This window comes from Ammospiza nelsoni, chromosome W (assembly GCF_027579445.1).
Source record: "Ammospiza nelsoni isolate bAmmNel1 chromosome W, bAmmNel1.pri, whole genome shotgun sequence".
Taxonomy (NCBI): Eukaryota; Metazoa; Chordata; class Aves; order Passeriformes; family Passerellidae; genus Ammospiza; species Ammospiza nelsoni.
The window spans coordinates 7,834,335-7,851,142 of NC_080668.1; the positions used below are offsets into that span (position 1 = coordinate 7,834,335).

General features: G+C 39.7%; 1 protein-coding gene across 2 annotated transcripts in view; it reads right to left on the reverse strand.

The window, feature by feature from the left end:
• LOC132086218 (guanine nucleotide-binding protein G(q) subunit alpha) overlaps positions 1-13,185 on the reverse strand; it is a 201,048-nt gene extending 187,863 nt beyond the window's left edge. The window contains exons 1-2 of one of the 2 annotated variants that reach the window (XM_059491707.1): positions 13,014-13,185; positions 12,249-12,393 (exon numbers count right to left, since the gene is read on the reverse strand). In XM_059491707.1, the coding sequence (XP_059347690.1) occupies positions 12,249-12,384 (136 nt within the window). In that variant the 5' untranslated portion in view covers positions 12,385-12,393; positions 13,014-13,185. Of the gene's footprint in view, positions 1-12,248; positions 12,771-13,013 lie in introns of those variants that run through there. The other variant, XM_059491706.1, reaches the window with a different exon arrangement.
• Between the last annotated feature and the right edge of the window lie 3,623 nt (positions 13,186-16,808).

The following is a 16,808-nucleotide window of genomic DNA, read 5'->3' on the forward strand; positions in this document are numbered from 1 at the left end:
TATGATGGAAGGGAAGAAAGGTAAAAGGTGGAAGAATGGAAGGTGAAAAGAAAGATAAAGGAACAGGAAGGGAATTTATTGGTGACAGTGTCGGCAAAAAAAATTTCAGGATAGAAACAAAGGATTGGAAATAAGAGCGTATGGGGAAAATGTAATAGCTGAGGACTCACCAGTGTGTCTCTTGGGAAGGGATCTGTTGCAGGCTTTGGATATAGAAATAAGGTTGGCACCAGAAGGAATAGATTTAATTGTTATGGGAATGAATGTGATAAAAGAAAAAATGTAAGAAGGTATAACCAGAAATTATTTTGGAATACCCTCAGAATTGAGAAAAGTCCCAAAGATATTGTGGAGCTGGATGAGCACAGATGTGGGACTACTAAAGTTGGCATGGCCCGTGTGGATAAAATCAGTGAGGTGTTAGAAGACCCCAGACCACAAATCACCATTGGACCAAGAGGTGTGTGCAAGGCACATGAAGAGCACGTGAAGATCAGGTGCACAGACTGTGAAGGTATAAAGGCACAGGGATTTCTTTGTTTAGGGTCTGTCTGGAGGCACTCAGCTCAACCTGTAATAAATTTTAATAAATTCAGAACCTAGCGTCTGAACTTTTCTTAAACAGTAAGCATCCCAGACCCTTCCACTTGCAGTTAAGTCCTGAAGCATTCAATTCCTTCAGGAGAACAAGAGCCACACAGCTGTTAAGGACAAACTTGGACCCTTTGCAGAAATTGCAGAAGGCCTTCTAATAGTCCTCTAAAGTCATTGTTTCTCAAGGTGTAACAACACTTTTTTCATATTTCACAGAAATGCTAAACAGCTACTGCCAACATTCACCAAGCATTGCTCCTTTCACAAAGACATTAATTTATAGTCATATTGTACTCATGAGGTAGACAAGCCATGAACACAGCACATACAGTACATAAGAGAAGTCTGCAGGTATCCCAAGGGGTAGGTGCATATGGCTGGGATAGCTATTTCATTAATGTGCACTCTATTTGGATGTAAGTCCCTGACAACAGATGAAGGAACTTGCTTAACACAGACAATGACAGCAAAAGTGAACATATGTGAACATGTCATCTGTGAATATCCACTGATGATACTTCAGTTTTGCCAATAAACAAATAATTGCAATTATTCCAAATAATAAATATCTAAACATTCTACATTTATTAGCTTGGCATCAAATTTAAATGACAATTTTGTTATGTACCAGGAGAAAAAAAAAAACCCACCAGATCACCTAAAGGTAAATTCCTGGACAGGTAAAGAATATATGATAGAGCATCACTGGATGTATGTGGAAGATGGAGTTGCAGAATTTGGATAGTTCCCATTGTTAAAATGAAAAACATTCAGAAAGACAGACTGGACAAAGAGGCCAGAGTATTATTTCACTACTGAAAGAGAAGGATGAGAAGGAAAACAATAGTGTACTTATTTAGCAGAAAAAAATAAAAATAAGATTAAAATTGAACAAAGCATCACATTAAAAGAGGAAATTTAACTGTCTACAAAAATGCTAGATGCATAGGTGGTAAACCCAAAAGCTTGCTAATATACAAATTAAATTTAAACAGGGAGATATAATTGAAGCAAAGATTTACATGAGTCAAAGTGCAGTGATTAACATTTCTGTGCTTCAAAACTGGCTTCTAGACAGCAATCTTTAAGGTTTTCACTTTAAAATCTAATAGAAAGAATTGACACAAAAGCTAGAACCGTGTCAGATGACCATGTCACAGGTGATTTGACAAACAACTGAGTGGGGTTCTTTAAACAGTTTAATGAAAACAGAAGGAGGTAACAGTCTCCCAGGGCAACATAATTGATACTACAAGTCCCAGTCAAATGACATTGGAATGTCTGTATTTCAGAAATGATGATTTTCTAACACAAAAAAGCACCATACAGAAATACATCTTATCATATGAAGAAAAAGAACTTGCGGCAGAACTGAAGTAAAAAGTAATTTTTAGAGGGTGTTATCATGACTTGATTACATTTATTATATGCAAGCAAAAAAAGTCCAAAACTAGTAGTACAAATACTTCATGTTTCATGAGAGATACTTGAACAAAACCTGACAGAATTAGGAGTGAGAACAGCTGCAATTAAATTTAAAATGGGAACAACTAAGAGACATTTCATAACATTTCATTAAATAGCTAGACAGCCTCAATTCCACAAAACAAGAAAGCATGAAAAACAGTAAAAGTAGTTTGGATAAGAGGGGATGTAAAGAGAAAGTTGAAATAGGCAAGTTAAAACATTCAGAAGTATTAAAAATTTTTAAGGGGGAGGGAGGGGGGAAGAGAAGTCAAATGAATAACTAAAGGGTTCCAAAGACTGCGGAGGGGCTTTTTTTTGTTGTTTTCTAAACTTCATATTTTCATGCAAAAAAAACCAACCAAAAACTAAAAACTTAAAACTGCATTGGTCCTCTATTAAATGGATATGGTTCTTCATATTAACACCAAAAAATCCACATACAGTTTGCAAATATTTCTGTTTTGGTTTTAGGGAAACACAGATCATATTTAAAGTGACACCGAAAGAGTTTCCACTACAGCAGTTATTGAAGATGTTACAGAGCAGTTACTAAAATTAGAACATTATCGTTACTCAGTAAGTCAGGACACCTCTTATCAAAAGGATAACTGATCAAGAAGCCCTTCTGTCATAAATCTTGAAATATCACCAAAAACCCCCAAAACACCAAGGATGAGAATGGGACGTGGGAGAGATTGCATACCAAGAGTTAAGCAGTTACAACAGTTCTAGTGGTTTGGTTCATAAATGCAGCAGTTTTGAGGAACTAGGCTTCTGCTAAGCAACTGATTTGGTATCATACAACAAACAAACAGCACACATTCCTTCTTTAAGCAGAAAGTATTAAATTACATAAGAGAAAGTCCTCAGGCAGCTTTGTTTCTAACAGGATTCCAGTGATACCCCTATTCTGATAAGAAACTTAAATATCATTTCCCATGAGATTAAAAAAATACCTCTTAACTTACTACTGACAATATCTGTAGGTGATACAAAAGCTGTGAACTGGTAAATTACAAAGAGGATATGATGATGAATAACCTGTAAACCAGGAACAGGCAGAGACTGTGCTTCTGAATACAGGTAAATATAAGGTTAACTATATAGGAATAGAGAAAGCAGGTTGCAAATGGTCAATCAACCCACCCTGAAATGCAATTGTTTTGAAGAATATTTTAGTTACGGTACATAGCCATTTAAAGATGAATAGTTTGATGCCATAACTAAAAAGGTCATTGTTTTCCTTGTACAAATCTCAACAGTGGCATCTCAACTATCACAAGAAAAATTTTACTTCTGCCCTTGTAGCAAAGAATGTATACACCTCAGTGCTCATTTCTCATAGTCTGTAATTTAGAAGTGATGTTGGAAAGGATGAGAAAGATAACTATAAGAATGATTAAAGGACTCAAAAATTCACCCTACAATTAGCATTAGGAAATCAATTAATTTAGCTTCATAATCGATACAAAGATTAATTACTATCTTGGTCTCAGTTTCTAAGTGCCCATGGGTCATATATCTAATATCAAAGGTCAAAATATAACAAGTGACTAGAAGCAAATCCTGGAGAAATTCAAGGTAAGAACAGGACAATGTTTCACAGGGGAAAGTTATTTTTTATAACATACCAAGAATTGTGCAAGCATGTTGATCTGTAAGAATTTTTAGCTCAAGAGCGCATTTTTTGCCATTGTCTATCAAGATAAGGATCGTTTAACAGGTGAAGAAAAAGCTACACATTTAAGTAAAGCAAAATGAGGCTGTTTTGACACTTTTTGAGCCTCAGCATGTACAATGCTATTTAGGAAGATAAATGGCATTTCTCTTTCCTCCTTATTTCCCAGATCTTTTATTGCTGAGCACATCCTACCAACCCCCCCACCCCCCTTAATGACTTGAGATCAGGGATGGGGGAAGGGAGGGGGAGGGGGCAGAGTGGGGAAAAAAAGGATAAAATCTTAGCACTGTGAAAGCACTGCTCAGCAATAGCCAAAACATTGATGGCATCCACACTGGTTTAGTCACAAATCCAAAACACAGTATGATACAGACTGCTATGAGGAAAATTAACTCCATCCCATCCAGATATAGCACTGAATTTTTATTGCTAGCATTGTCCTGGTCTATGAGATGAAGTGACATGCCTAATACTTAGTAAAGCAAATATCAGGGTTTAGAAAAAACAAAGTCCCATATTAGAGCCTCAGTTTCCCAAGCCTGATAGGTTCCTAAAACCACCTGACACCTTTCTCAGCATTCATGCATTCTAGTTTTTCTGGCATTATAAGTTAGCATTTGCTGCTACAGAAAACTTCTGTCTTTCTGGCTGAAACCCATTTACCCAGAAACATGGATAGAAGTAGTTTCAGGAATTCTTATCCAACGTTCTCTAACATGACCAAGAGAATTAACATTCAGATTAACAATTTAAGAGTATAAACTGGGAGAAGAGTGGCTAGAGAATAGCCCTGCTGGGGGTGAAGGTCAGCAACAAGCTCAATTGAAGTCAGCAGTGTACCCCGGCAGCCAAGAGGGCAAAACACATCGTGAGATGCATCAAACACAGCACAACCAGCCGGTCAATAGAGGTGACTATCTCTCTGTATTTAGCATTGGAGTGGCCTCACTTTGAGTACTGCATGCACTTCTTTACCCCACAATTAAAAAAGGATTTGAAAGTCCTTGAAGTGCCCTCAGTGGAGGGCAACAAAGCTGGTAAAAGGGCTGGAAGGCATGTCCTGTGAGGAGTGGCTGAGGACTCTGGGTTTGTCTAGTTTGGACAAATGGAGTCTGAGAGGCAACCTCATGGCTCTCTGAAGCTTCCTGAGGAGGGGAAGTGGAGAGGGAGGTGCTGATCTCTTCTCCCTGGTATCCAGACAAGATCACAGAATATGCTGAGTTGGATGAGACCCACAAGGATAATCAAGTCCAACTCCCAGCCCTGCACAAGACCATCCCCAAGAGTCATACCATGTACCAAAAGCGTTGTCCAAATACTTATCGAACTCTGGCAGGCTTGGTGCTGTGACCACTTCCCTGGGGAGCCTGTTCCAGTGCCCAACCACTCTCTGTGTGAAGAACCTCTTCCTAATATCCAACCCAAATATGCCCTGACACAACTTCAGGGCCTTCCCTTGGGTCCTTTCACTGATCATCACAGAGAAGAGATCAGTGTCTGCCCTTCCTCTTTGTTGTAGTGCATTTTTATACTTTGTAATACTTTGAAGTAGTTTTGTTTTGTATCCCCATATTTTTGCCAAATGGTTTATCCCAAACTGTACCCCCCTCCCTTTACCTGTGTTATCCCTCTCCCGGGATGAGATCATCCCCAAACCCCTACCCTGGCTCTCTGTCAATCACTCAGCATCCCATCCCTCCATCTAGAAGTTTCAGTCCAGGTCATCGAGTGATTAGCCAGAGGCTAGGGGTCAGCCCCCCAAGCCTTGCCCCATACACTGTCCTATATGTCTATCCCTCAGTGTATTTCCCTTAGGGTCACTTATTGGTTGGTAAAATGTTATCTACTTTTGGTTTCCACCTCCCTTTAAATGTAACCTTGGCACATCTCCCAGTGCTCTCGGCAGGAGGCCCCCTAAGGTGCAGGAGCTCCCCTGAGCCCCTGAATAACACCTTGGATTAACCCCTGCTAAGAGTCAGCCCCTTATCTTCTACCGATGTCTCTAGTGTCTCTTCTGCTGCAAAGGCAACTAGCCTAGGTGCCCTCAGTACCCTTGGGGCACGAGAGTGTGTCTCCCTGATGGCGGCCCGTGTTGGGGCTGCCACCCCCCCCCTCCCCCCCAGTGTCTGCTGACTCGGGACTGGCCGAGGGTTACTGAGAGGCTCACAGAGGGACCGAGACACCTCTTCCCCTCAACAAGGAAGCTGTAGACTGCAATGAGGTCTTCCCTCAGTTTCCTCCAGGCTGAACAGACCAAGTGACTTCAGCCGCTCCTCATATGGCTTCCCCTCACCATCTTCATTGCCTTCCTTTGGACACTCTCTAGTAGCTTTATAGCTTTCTTATATTGTGGTGACCAAAACTGCATACAATATCTAAGGTGAGGCTGCCCCAGTGCAGAGCAGAGCTGGACAATCACCTTCCTTAACTGGCTGGTGATGCTGTGCCTGATGCACCCCAGGGCACTGCTGACTCGTATTCAACTTTCCATTGACCAGGACTCCCTGGTCCCTTTCTGCAGCACTGCTCTTCAGCATCTAATTCCCAAGTCTGTCCATACATCCAGAGCTGCCCCATCCTCAGTACAGAATCCAGCACTTTCTGTTGTTAAACTTCATACAGTTGGTGACTGCCCAGTCTTCTGATTTGTTGAGGTCTCTCTGCAGGGCCTCCCTGCTTTCAAGGGAGTCAACAGCTCCTCCCACTTTTGTATCATCTGCAAACTTGCTTAGTATCCCTTCCAGTCGTGCATCCAAGTCATTTATGAAGATGTTGAAGAGAACTGCCTTTAAGATGGAGCCCTGTGGAACCCCACTAGCGATGGGTCAGCAGCTTGATGTTACCCCATTCACTATAACCTTTTGTGCCTGACCCATGAGCCAGGTGCTCATCCATTGCATGACATGTTTATCCATCTGTGTGCTAGTATCATTCTGGACAAAATGTCTATGAGAGGATGTGTGGGAATGGTTCAAAGTTGCACCAGGGGAGGTTTAGACTGGACATTAGGAAGTGTTTCTTTAGCCAGAGGGTGGTCAAACGCCAGAACAGGCTTCCCAGAGATCTGATCGATGCCCCAAGCCTGTCCATGTTAAAGAGGCATTTGGACAATGCCCTTAATAACAGGCTTTAATTTTTGATCTACCCTGAAGTGGTCAGGCATTTGGACTAGATGATTATTTTAAGCCCCTTCCAATTGAACTATTCTATTCTCAAATTTAGCATAAAAAAAAAAAAAGAACCCACATATATATATTGTTCCTAGAACTTCCCTGGGAACTTTGAAAACTTTTCAAGCTGTGGTATCGCTTAGACTTGTGTCCTTCAGTATCTTATTTCTTTGCACAGTGTTAACACAATATTTAAAGCCTGTTGCTCACTTACTTCTCTGATTTTAAGAATACTATTTATATGGCTTCATAGTATTTCCAGTATTCAAGTGCTTCCTCAGTTTTTATTTTACTTTGTTGCTCTTGATTCTTGCAAGTTACTTTTTAAATAAGTAGAGCAAATAAGACTTGAATGTTGAAAAATGTCCCATAATTTTATTAGCAATGGCTGCATGCCATCTTGTTCAAGTATGAGAACACATTTCCTGAGTATTAATCCATTCAGCAGAGCAAGAAACACACATCTACCTTATCATGCTCTCCCTTCCTGGAATTAATTTTGCAGATTGTCCAAGTACTTCAAAAGAAATGCTGTCTCTTATTAAATTACCACTGCCTTTACACACCAAACAATTTGAAGTAGCTAAAACCAGAAATATTTCTAAACATTACAATATATACCCCAAAGTCCCTTCTCAAGAGAGTCCTCTGCTTTATCATGTTTCCCTCTCATACAAATTCAATAATGTTTTTAAAAGGAAGTACAAATTTTGGGTCCCTTGATTTTTTGACATATGAGCAAAACTAAGTCAGAATTTTTTGAGTATTGAGGTTCTAAACTAATTTCCATTAACTAAAGTAGATAACTTATAAAGAATCTTCTTCTCGGTTATTTTGTTTTGATTTTCCTCCTTCTTTAAAAGAGCTGAAAATAAAATATTCATTTATCACGCATTAAAAAATTAATATGCTCTTTTCCAGAAAATGTGAAGTCATGATATCACATAGATATCAATATGATGATTTATGTTTTCCTCAAAAAGTTATTTTTATAAATGAATGTATATGTCATATATATAAGATAGATCAGTGTTTGTCATCCAGAATCAAATTACATAACTTTAGAAACAGCTTCTCCAAATTAGGATATACTTACCAATCTAGTTTCAACATACATCATCAAGATATATATTATTTGCTTGTTTTCTAATCATAAATACATACTGTTGTAATTACCTAAACTTATTTGCAAGTGTTCAGTGTAAATATAAGTATGGATCAATACAAGATAATAAGAAAAGGTTGCAATGCTCTTTCAAAATAATTACATTTTCTGCTTTAATGAAGAGCAAAGAAAATAGTCAATTAGGATATGCTAATCAATACCAGCATTTTTAAATTGTGTACAAAAAATCCTAAAACGTGTAGTATCAGTTTATCTACTTATATAAGTAGATGAGACTATTGGCATACATATTTCAGATTACAGCAGAGAAGGAAGATTGATTGTTGGCTTGACGGGCCCACTTCCTCTTCAAGGTTTTTGAAGTCTAAGTCTGCTAATTTACAGAGTTCTGTACACAAATCTTTCATTCAGCTACCACAGGTATACAAATAAAACCCTACAACATATATATATATCCTATAGGTTTGGAAAACAAACAAAGTTTTCCACTCAGGACTAGTTGAAATTCATGCTAAATTCAAATGGCTTACTTCCCACCTGTTTTCTTTGGTAACATATAGATAATGAAAAGATAGTCATATTTGACACCTTGCTTCCCTGATTAATCTGCAATACCTAATTTTGCCAAAATTTAAAGATATTGCTGACTATTTTCTTAGATACTCCTGAAGAGAAAATAATGCATAACACAAATATATACAGTCTACAGGCATATTATGATCAGTAGTGAAGGCTTACGGCTACAAACTAACATTTAAGCCCAAACATTGCTTTCTGAAACCAGGTAAAACTTCCACTGATGACAGTCAAAATTATATACATAGAAAAGTTAGATCACATGCCTCTTGCTACTTAACAATAAATACGTACATACATGCTTAAAATATAAGCATGCAGAATACTGTACATTGTTCAGTGCATACCCATATAAAACACATGACTTTTTTGTACTGTAGCAACATACGTATTTACAATGGCAAAAAACAAACACTAACAACTTTATGCTCTGGAGAACAATCATAAGGTTTTACAAAATGTTCAGTAGTAATGGAATACAGAAGAATTTCAAAAATACAGGAGATAAAAATCAAATCAGTGGAAGACTGAATTTGCTCCAAAGTACATTAAACATTGCAACCAACTTGTGCTAGCTGAACTATTTTCAGTGTATATGCTAGAGTTCACTTTTTAGAATTACAATAGTAAGAGAGACTTTGCTTAATTTTTTACAGTAGATTAAAACAGGACAATGATGTTCAATGCAGCACCTAAAAGTGGTATTTTAATGTTTAATCATGGAGAGAGTTTATTTTTTAACTAATAATTTAATATAATCTTACCATGCAAAGTTTTCCAGAAATTGCTTTCAACATTTTAAACTCTGATCTCATGAAAAGTAAAAACATATCATTAATACACAAGAAAGGTGCACACGGCATAATGTGTCACACAGTAACAGTAACCAACATAGATGGGAGGGAAATATTTCATTTTGCAAGGAAGCACTATAATTTCTACAAGTAAAGGAGGGAAAAATATCCTCCATTCTGACACAGAATTTTACTTTATATTCGCTATACATGTGCATTTGTATGTATGTCTAATTTTTAAACGAGATCAAAAAATATGGCATAGACATGCTCATTTGTTCCTTAAAACCTTTTGATTTAATACCTTTTACTTCACACTTGCAACAAGTTCAAAAAGCACATGTGGTCAGTTAACTGAGCTCAGCTTAAGCTTCGTTTTCACCTTATCATCAAAAGGATATACCTTTTGTTCCATGTTCAAGAGCCTTTAACCCATTTAGGCTTCTAAATCCAAGAACACTTTAAAAAGTGCCAACTTCTCAGTCCCACATTGAAAAAAGTTTGCCTTACATTTACATAAAATAAAGTTAAGCACTACTGTTACTTTAAGTTTTGATGACTAAAGATACTTAACGGCACGGTAAAGGTCAAGTCAATTTAAAAAACGGATGGCAAACAGCTACAGACATTTTCCCAGTTTCCTCATTTTAATTATTTTCCTATGTTTAAAATTATTTTGTCCATTCTAACCATATGAATTACCCAAACAAATAACAAAAGCTTAAGAACTGAACAAATGATTAGGCTGGAGAGTGACTGAAAGTACTGTCAGATACCTAAAAGAAATACACTAACTAAAACAAATTTTTAGAAACTTTGAGTTTTGGTTTGTTTGAGGCTTTTTAATAAATTGAAACTTGAATCTCTATCCAACCCTGTGACTTCAACAGTGGTTTACTGCTATACTGCATTTTACAATATTAACTGTTAAACAGCTACATGTGCACAAACACTTTCAATCAAATGTGACTGCAATTTACAAAGTACAACACAAAAAATGTGTACACAAGAAGAATTTCTATACTGATTTCTACTCAAATGCAGATATGCTATCAAGTATGAAGCAGAATATTTACTTCAGTTTCACGTACATCATGCTTACACGTTCAGAAGCACAGTTTATACAGACAGTGATATATGAAGAAAACATTCATACAGGCAATCAGTGTGTTTTCTTCTAAGTGATGGCTTCTTGTCTATTTGCTCTGAAAACACTTTATTTCATTTGTTCTAAAAGTAATGCCACAAATAGGGCTTAATCCACCATTACCAGTGGGTGGATCTTATAAAACAATACCAGATCTGTACTAGTGACTGTGGAATCAAATCTCTGAATTCCTTCTCTGTGCAGTATATGTTGGTACCATTCAGTAAGTTTCATGCATTTTTAAAACCTTGGGAGAAACCTCTAGCATTAATGCAAGACCAGGAAATGCAGCAACAATTTTGACCCAAGTAACAAGTCAAACATCAACTGCCTCTCCTGCAGCAAATGCATATAGTTAAGTAATTATACTTGAACATCCATAAAATTTTTGAAATGCAAGCTATCTATCCTCTATTTTATCTTGGTTTTGGATCTTGAAATAGCCACAGCACACACTTCCATCAACCCAAAATTAGGCCGAAATGAGACAGAATGTTATTACTGGTAGCATTGTTTCTGTCTCCACCCCTCCTTTTTCTACATCAGTTAAGGATGCCAATACCTTTCTCCGTATACAGGAGACAAGCTGTATTATTTAAAGTAGAAAGTAACACGTTCATAAGCAAGCATTAAATTAGATCCTTTTAAATCGCCTTAGTGTAAAGGCAGTTTATTTCCCCAATATAAATAATTACTTTCATGTACCTGACCCAAGACTAAAGTCTTTGGCATAAACATCCCACATCCACTTGGAACATTCCCATATACCCAAATACTGGTGCAGACATATTTCAAGGCCTGCTAGTCTACAACAGAAGCCGTATTACAAGAACTACAGAGTGTAGTAGAGCACCTCATATACAAACAAATGTGTTTTAATTTAAAAAGCTTATTTTAACACAAGCCAAATTCCTATTAAACAAACATTGCCTTTGCACACTCGTGGCTCTAAAATAACAACCTGTTTTAATTAAAGATAAATAAAACTATAGATTTTACTTCTTGGAACAGTGGGTGAATTCCAAAGGTCTTAAAGATCCTGCTATCCACCAGTATACTTTAAGGTTACTTTTCTCCTTCACGGATGCATCTTGGTCTTTATGCTTTTTTTCTCCTTTTGCTTTAAAATTCAGTCTACAATCTGGGCATAAGCCCCTTATCCTATTTTACCTCACTGAATAAAAATCACAATGAAAAACAATGCAACTGGTGACCCAGCAACCTAAGACTCAGAGAACAATGCACCAGAAATCTGCAAAACAACCCCCCTGCAAGTTCTTTCATTAATCTGCTTCCTTACCATCACTCTCCTATACACATCATCGCCGATATTCCCCCAACACCCCCCTCCACTGACCCGCTATCCTTTCCCTTTCCATTTTGGAAGGACGGGTTCCCGACCATATCAAACCCACTCAGAGTAACCACGGTTATTTACCCAGCTATAAGCGCCTCGGCGAAGCCTGCACACGAGCACGCGCACACAACGCGGTGGCGGAGGAACGACGAGCGGTTCACTGCCACCACCTCCACGGCCGCCCCGCGGTGAAGGTGGCAGGCGCCTGAGGAAAACCGAACCAACCACGCCATATAATGTATTGGGGGACCAGCCGGACAGGGCCCGGGACAGCAATGTCTGGGCTGCACCCCAGCGGCGCTTAAGGCGTGTGTGCTGACGGTGGCCCACACTCACCCAGCAGCAGCAGCTTCAGTTCCCGACGGGCGTCCCGCTTGTCCCGGCGCAGCTGCCGCTCGATCTCGTCGTTGATCCGCCGGGCTTCCTTGGCTTCCTCGCTCAGGCAGCACGCCATCATGGACTCCAAAGTCATTCTTCCTAACTGGTTCAGACACAACCCCCACCCTAAAAACGCGCGCGCACACACACCCCACCAGAGCACCAGTCCCGGGGGACAAGACGCTCTCTACCCGGAAGTCCCCACCCGGGCACTGTAGGGCAAGTGCAGCGAGCTGCCTCGATGCCACTCACAGATAAAGAAAAAGCGGGGCCCCAGCAGCACAAATCCCCCCGTTCCCTGCCTCAAATAGTCGCCGCTTCCAGCTCCTCCTCTAAATTATGCACCAAGCAACATGAAAACATCCCCCACTGCAGCCGTGGCGGCAGCAGTGCTTTCTTCGCCAGCCAAACTGCTCGGCACAAACACCCCTCTTCCTCCTCCCCTCACTACTACTTCTGCCTCTGCTACCGCTACCACCACCCGAATATGCCTCGCAAACTACACCCCCGCCGCCCTCCGAAATAACCACCCCCCCACGGAAATGCTAATGTCTGTTAATCCCTCCCCTCCTCGTCAATTACGCTTCCCTGTCGCTCCTTCTGTCCTAAAGCGAGAGTTCGGCTCCTCCGAAAGCGGGTAAAGCCGCTGCCCGGCAAACTCAGCGTGCGCCTGGCGGGCGAACTTCCTTAAGGTGAACCTTTTTTCCACGCACGGTCGCTCACCCCTCGCGCGAGGAGAACTGCTGCTGAAGAGCTGTCGCGGCTCGTTCCTGCCTTGGTAGTAAGGAAGAGAGGGAGGACGAGTAGAAAGGGCTCCACCAGAGAGGAAGAGAAGGCAGGTGGGGACTAGAGCATGAACACTGTGAGCCCAGCTGGACGGGCTTTTCAATGGCGTGTCTCTGCGGGCGTGGTGAGGTAGAAATATGGCGGACTGCCTCTGTCGCTTCGCTTTTTCCCTGCGCCGCTGCACGATGGGAATGAGCGCCTGGAGAAGCCAGGAATTCCTAGGGTGCAGCTCCCGATCATGCGTGTTATATTTGCTTTTGCTACCTTTGGTTTTAGTCGATAAATGCACCTTTTTATTTTACCCCTGCAATCTCTTCCTAGAAGAGATGGCTTTGGTTCATAGGTAAAGGGGGGAATATAATAATTTACACAAGGGAAGAAGTATCTTCTCCACCTTAAGATGGCAATTAAAATGTGTGGGATAAAAATATACTAGACACTAGTAACTTTTTTATTCCGGTAATCCTGAAAATACTTGAATACTTCTGTTATATGCAGAAGAAATAAAAGATGTTTACAACAGATAAAAACAGTAGCGTACTTCCCTTGCTTGTAAGAACCTAATATTCTATCATTTCAAGGCATCGATATATCGCATTTTCTATCCTGTTGTTATAACCTTTATTCAACCAATGCTTTTCGCTACCATCCTTTTTCACAAACCCAGACCAGTTTGCCTTCAATTCCAGTACTAGAAAGCCTGTCTTTAACATAGCCTTTAGTAGCTCCCAGAGTGATAGCACACAATTGGATGGAAATATTAAGTTGTACTTTTTGTGGATTGTGGGATTCACATTCTCTAAACCTGAGAGAAGTAGAGAAAAGAATGATCAAAACAATTCTTATCTCATTTGCTGTGCCTGTGTTGTTCACAAGTGGAATGCATTGTGGAAGATTGTTTACCTGAAGGGAATTGGTAATTGGATTCTGGTGTGAGTGTTTTGATTCACTGACCAATTGAATCCCGGTGTGTGTGTGGGGACTGTCAGCTGACCGTCACGAGATTGTGTGCAGTTGAGTGCTTGGCAGATTCAATTTAGATGTAATGTAATATAGCATAGAATTATATAGTATAATAAAGTAATTAATTAGCCTTCTGATATTCATGGAGTCCTCCTCATGATTTCTCCCTGCCACGGGGGTCACCTTGCTACAATAGTGGATTTGTAAATTATTTCAAAATTCCCACAGCTGCCCTACCTTTTCCCACCTCCATATTAAATAAATAGCTGGGAATGTTGAAAAATCTCCCAGGAAAGCCATAATAGTCTATTAGGTAGTTAGAGGGGTGCATCACTCTCCATTCTTTAGTTTCACATGCAATATCCTCTCCAGCACCTGTTTTGATCACGTGCTCACGCTTACAACTGTGCACATGTGTTGTCAATATGAATTAAGTAGAGTCCACCATAAAGCATGACTAAGAGGAAATTAAAAAATGAAAATGTAATAGTCAATAGAATAATATAGTTCTCAGTTTTCAGAGCATTAAAATGTTTTTTGTTATTTAAAAAATGAGTAACTTTTGTTTAGATTTATAACAGTTTTCTATGTATAATGTTTAAAAGTATTTAAGAAAATTTTAAATATTTTTAAGTATGTTAACTCCAGTAAATGAATATGTGAATTTTATTCTAAACTTTATAATACTACTAATAATGATATTTCAGTAAAAGCATCTTCTTATTTACCTGATGTGGATTTTAAAATTCATATGTATGTAGGTATATATATTTATGTATCTTGTCCCAGATTAATGTATTAATATAAAATTTGGTGCTAAGAATGTCAGGAAAATTCACAAACACCAGAGATTTATGTCCAGAAAGGAGACAGAGGAGCCCTGTAACTTTATTTGAATAAAGGGAGAAGTCATGGGGCATTCCCCATGGGGTCTCTCAAAATTTTTAGAGGATGCAGCCTCTTTTTTATCCTAATTTCCCGGCCGCATTTCCCTCTCTCTTCCCCCATTGGCTGAGGTACTTGAGAGATACAGACTTCCTAAAACACCTAATATCCCGTTCTAATGTCTACCCCCCATGTTTTTCTTTTTCCTTGTGTCTCTGATCTTTTTCTCTAAATCCAGAGATGTAGTATAGTCTTGAGTAAGTCTGTGAATTAGTGGAATTCCTATGGAATTTATGGTTCCCCCCATTGCTTCTTTCACCTCTCCCTTTCTGGCCTTATCTACCATCAGGCCCACAGTTTGTTTGTAAAGACACCTCCTTCTTATTCCTTTCAATTCCTCTTTTGGGAAGAGATCTCTTAAGTAAACAGCAGGCTCAAATTATATTTACGGATAGAAAAGTACAATTATTGGTACCTGAGACTGTCTTGGGGTGATTTTACGATGATACTCTATTCCTGATTGTCTGCTTTATGCCCAGAAACGGTTGCTGTAACTTTAAGGTGGGTTTGGGGGAGGGGCGGGAGCCCTGGGGGAGTTCTTGCAGCAGCTCTGTTCAAAGGCTCACACCCAGTCGTGCTTGGTGCTCTAGGGATAGGCATTACTTTGTTGCTTAGCTAGCTTGGGGTTTTTGTTAGCTTAGGCAAGAAGTTTCTTTTTCCCATTTTTCTGGCCTTGAAGAGACTACAGCAGCAATCCTTCAGCGGCTTTTGTTTTTTTCTTGAACTGTTCGGCTTGCTTTTGGTCTGAGATCAAACAATCGATAGGGAGACGGTCGGCCAGGATCCGTGGGAGCCGCTCCCCCCAGCCCCAGACCATGGGAAAAGCTGAATCAACAAGAGAAAGGACACCAAAATCCACCACCTTCACCTGCTCTGAGGAGGAGGCCAATGCCAGAGGTTCAACATGTTCCCATCTGTTTTGCCCGAGCTGTTGCATGAACTTCTTTTCCCTTCCCTGAGACAAAAAGCCGGCGCCATTTTGTTCCCCTTTGCCACGTGGCCAGCCGGATTGTTTCTTCCCCTGGCCTTTTGGGTTTTTTCATTGTTTGTTCTGTTCTGCTGAGGGATGGGGGAGGGGTTCAGGATGTGAAGTAAGGTTCTGACGGTTAAATATCTAGCATTTTTTCTTTCTTTTTCCCCTTGCCATGTTGGCACTTTGTCAATAAACAGTTGGAATTTTTTCACTTTGACCCACTGGTATTCATTTTCTCATTGACAGTAAGGGATTGCTGAAGCCCTTTTCTTTAGAGGAAACACTCATTCCAGAGAGTTTTCTCCTAAACTCGTCTCTAAACCGGGACAAAATTTGGTGCCTATCTTTAAGGGGCAGGAGAAAGTAAAAAAAAATAAAAATTACATTCTGGTTTGAAACACTTTGTATTGGTGTACAGCAATCAGTTGTCACCATGCTGCTTGATTTAATAATGGCTCTCTGGCACATAGGCATTGGGAAAAAGACATTCACTCTCCTGTGAAACGTTAAAAAGTTTTATAAAGGACAATAGGACATAAAGACCATAGAGCAAAAGATGTTACGGTTGGTGCGTCTCAGCACTCAGCCAAGAGCACACCTGCTATTTGCTATTTTGGAAACACCCTTCACATAATTTCTATTGCATCATCCTGTTACATATTCATAAACAATTATGCATAGTAAACTTTTTTTCCCAAACTAGTTTACATGTTCCAAGAACTGTTTAGCATGGCTCCTCCTCACATCCACCTTTTTATAGCATGTGCATTTCTTGGCTGTGGTTTTAGTCCTTCTTTTTTATCATCACCTTCAGTTTTGGCCTCAGTCCACACTATCTTCAGACCGTGAGT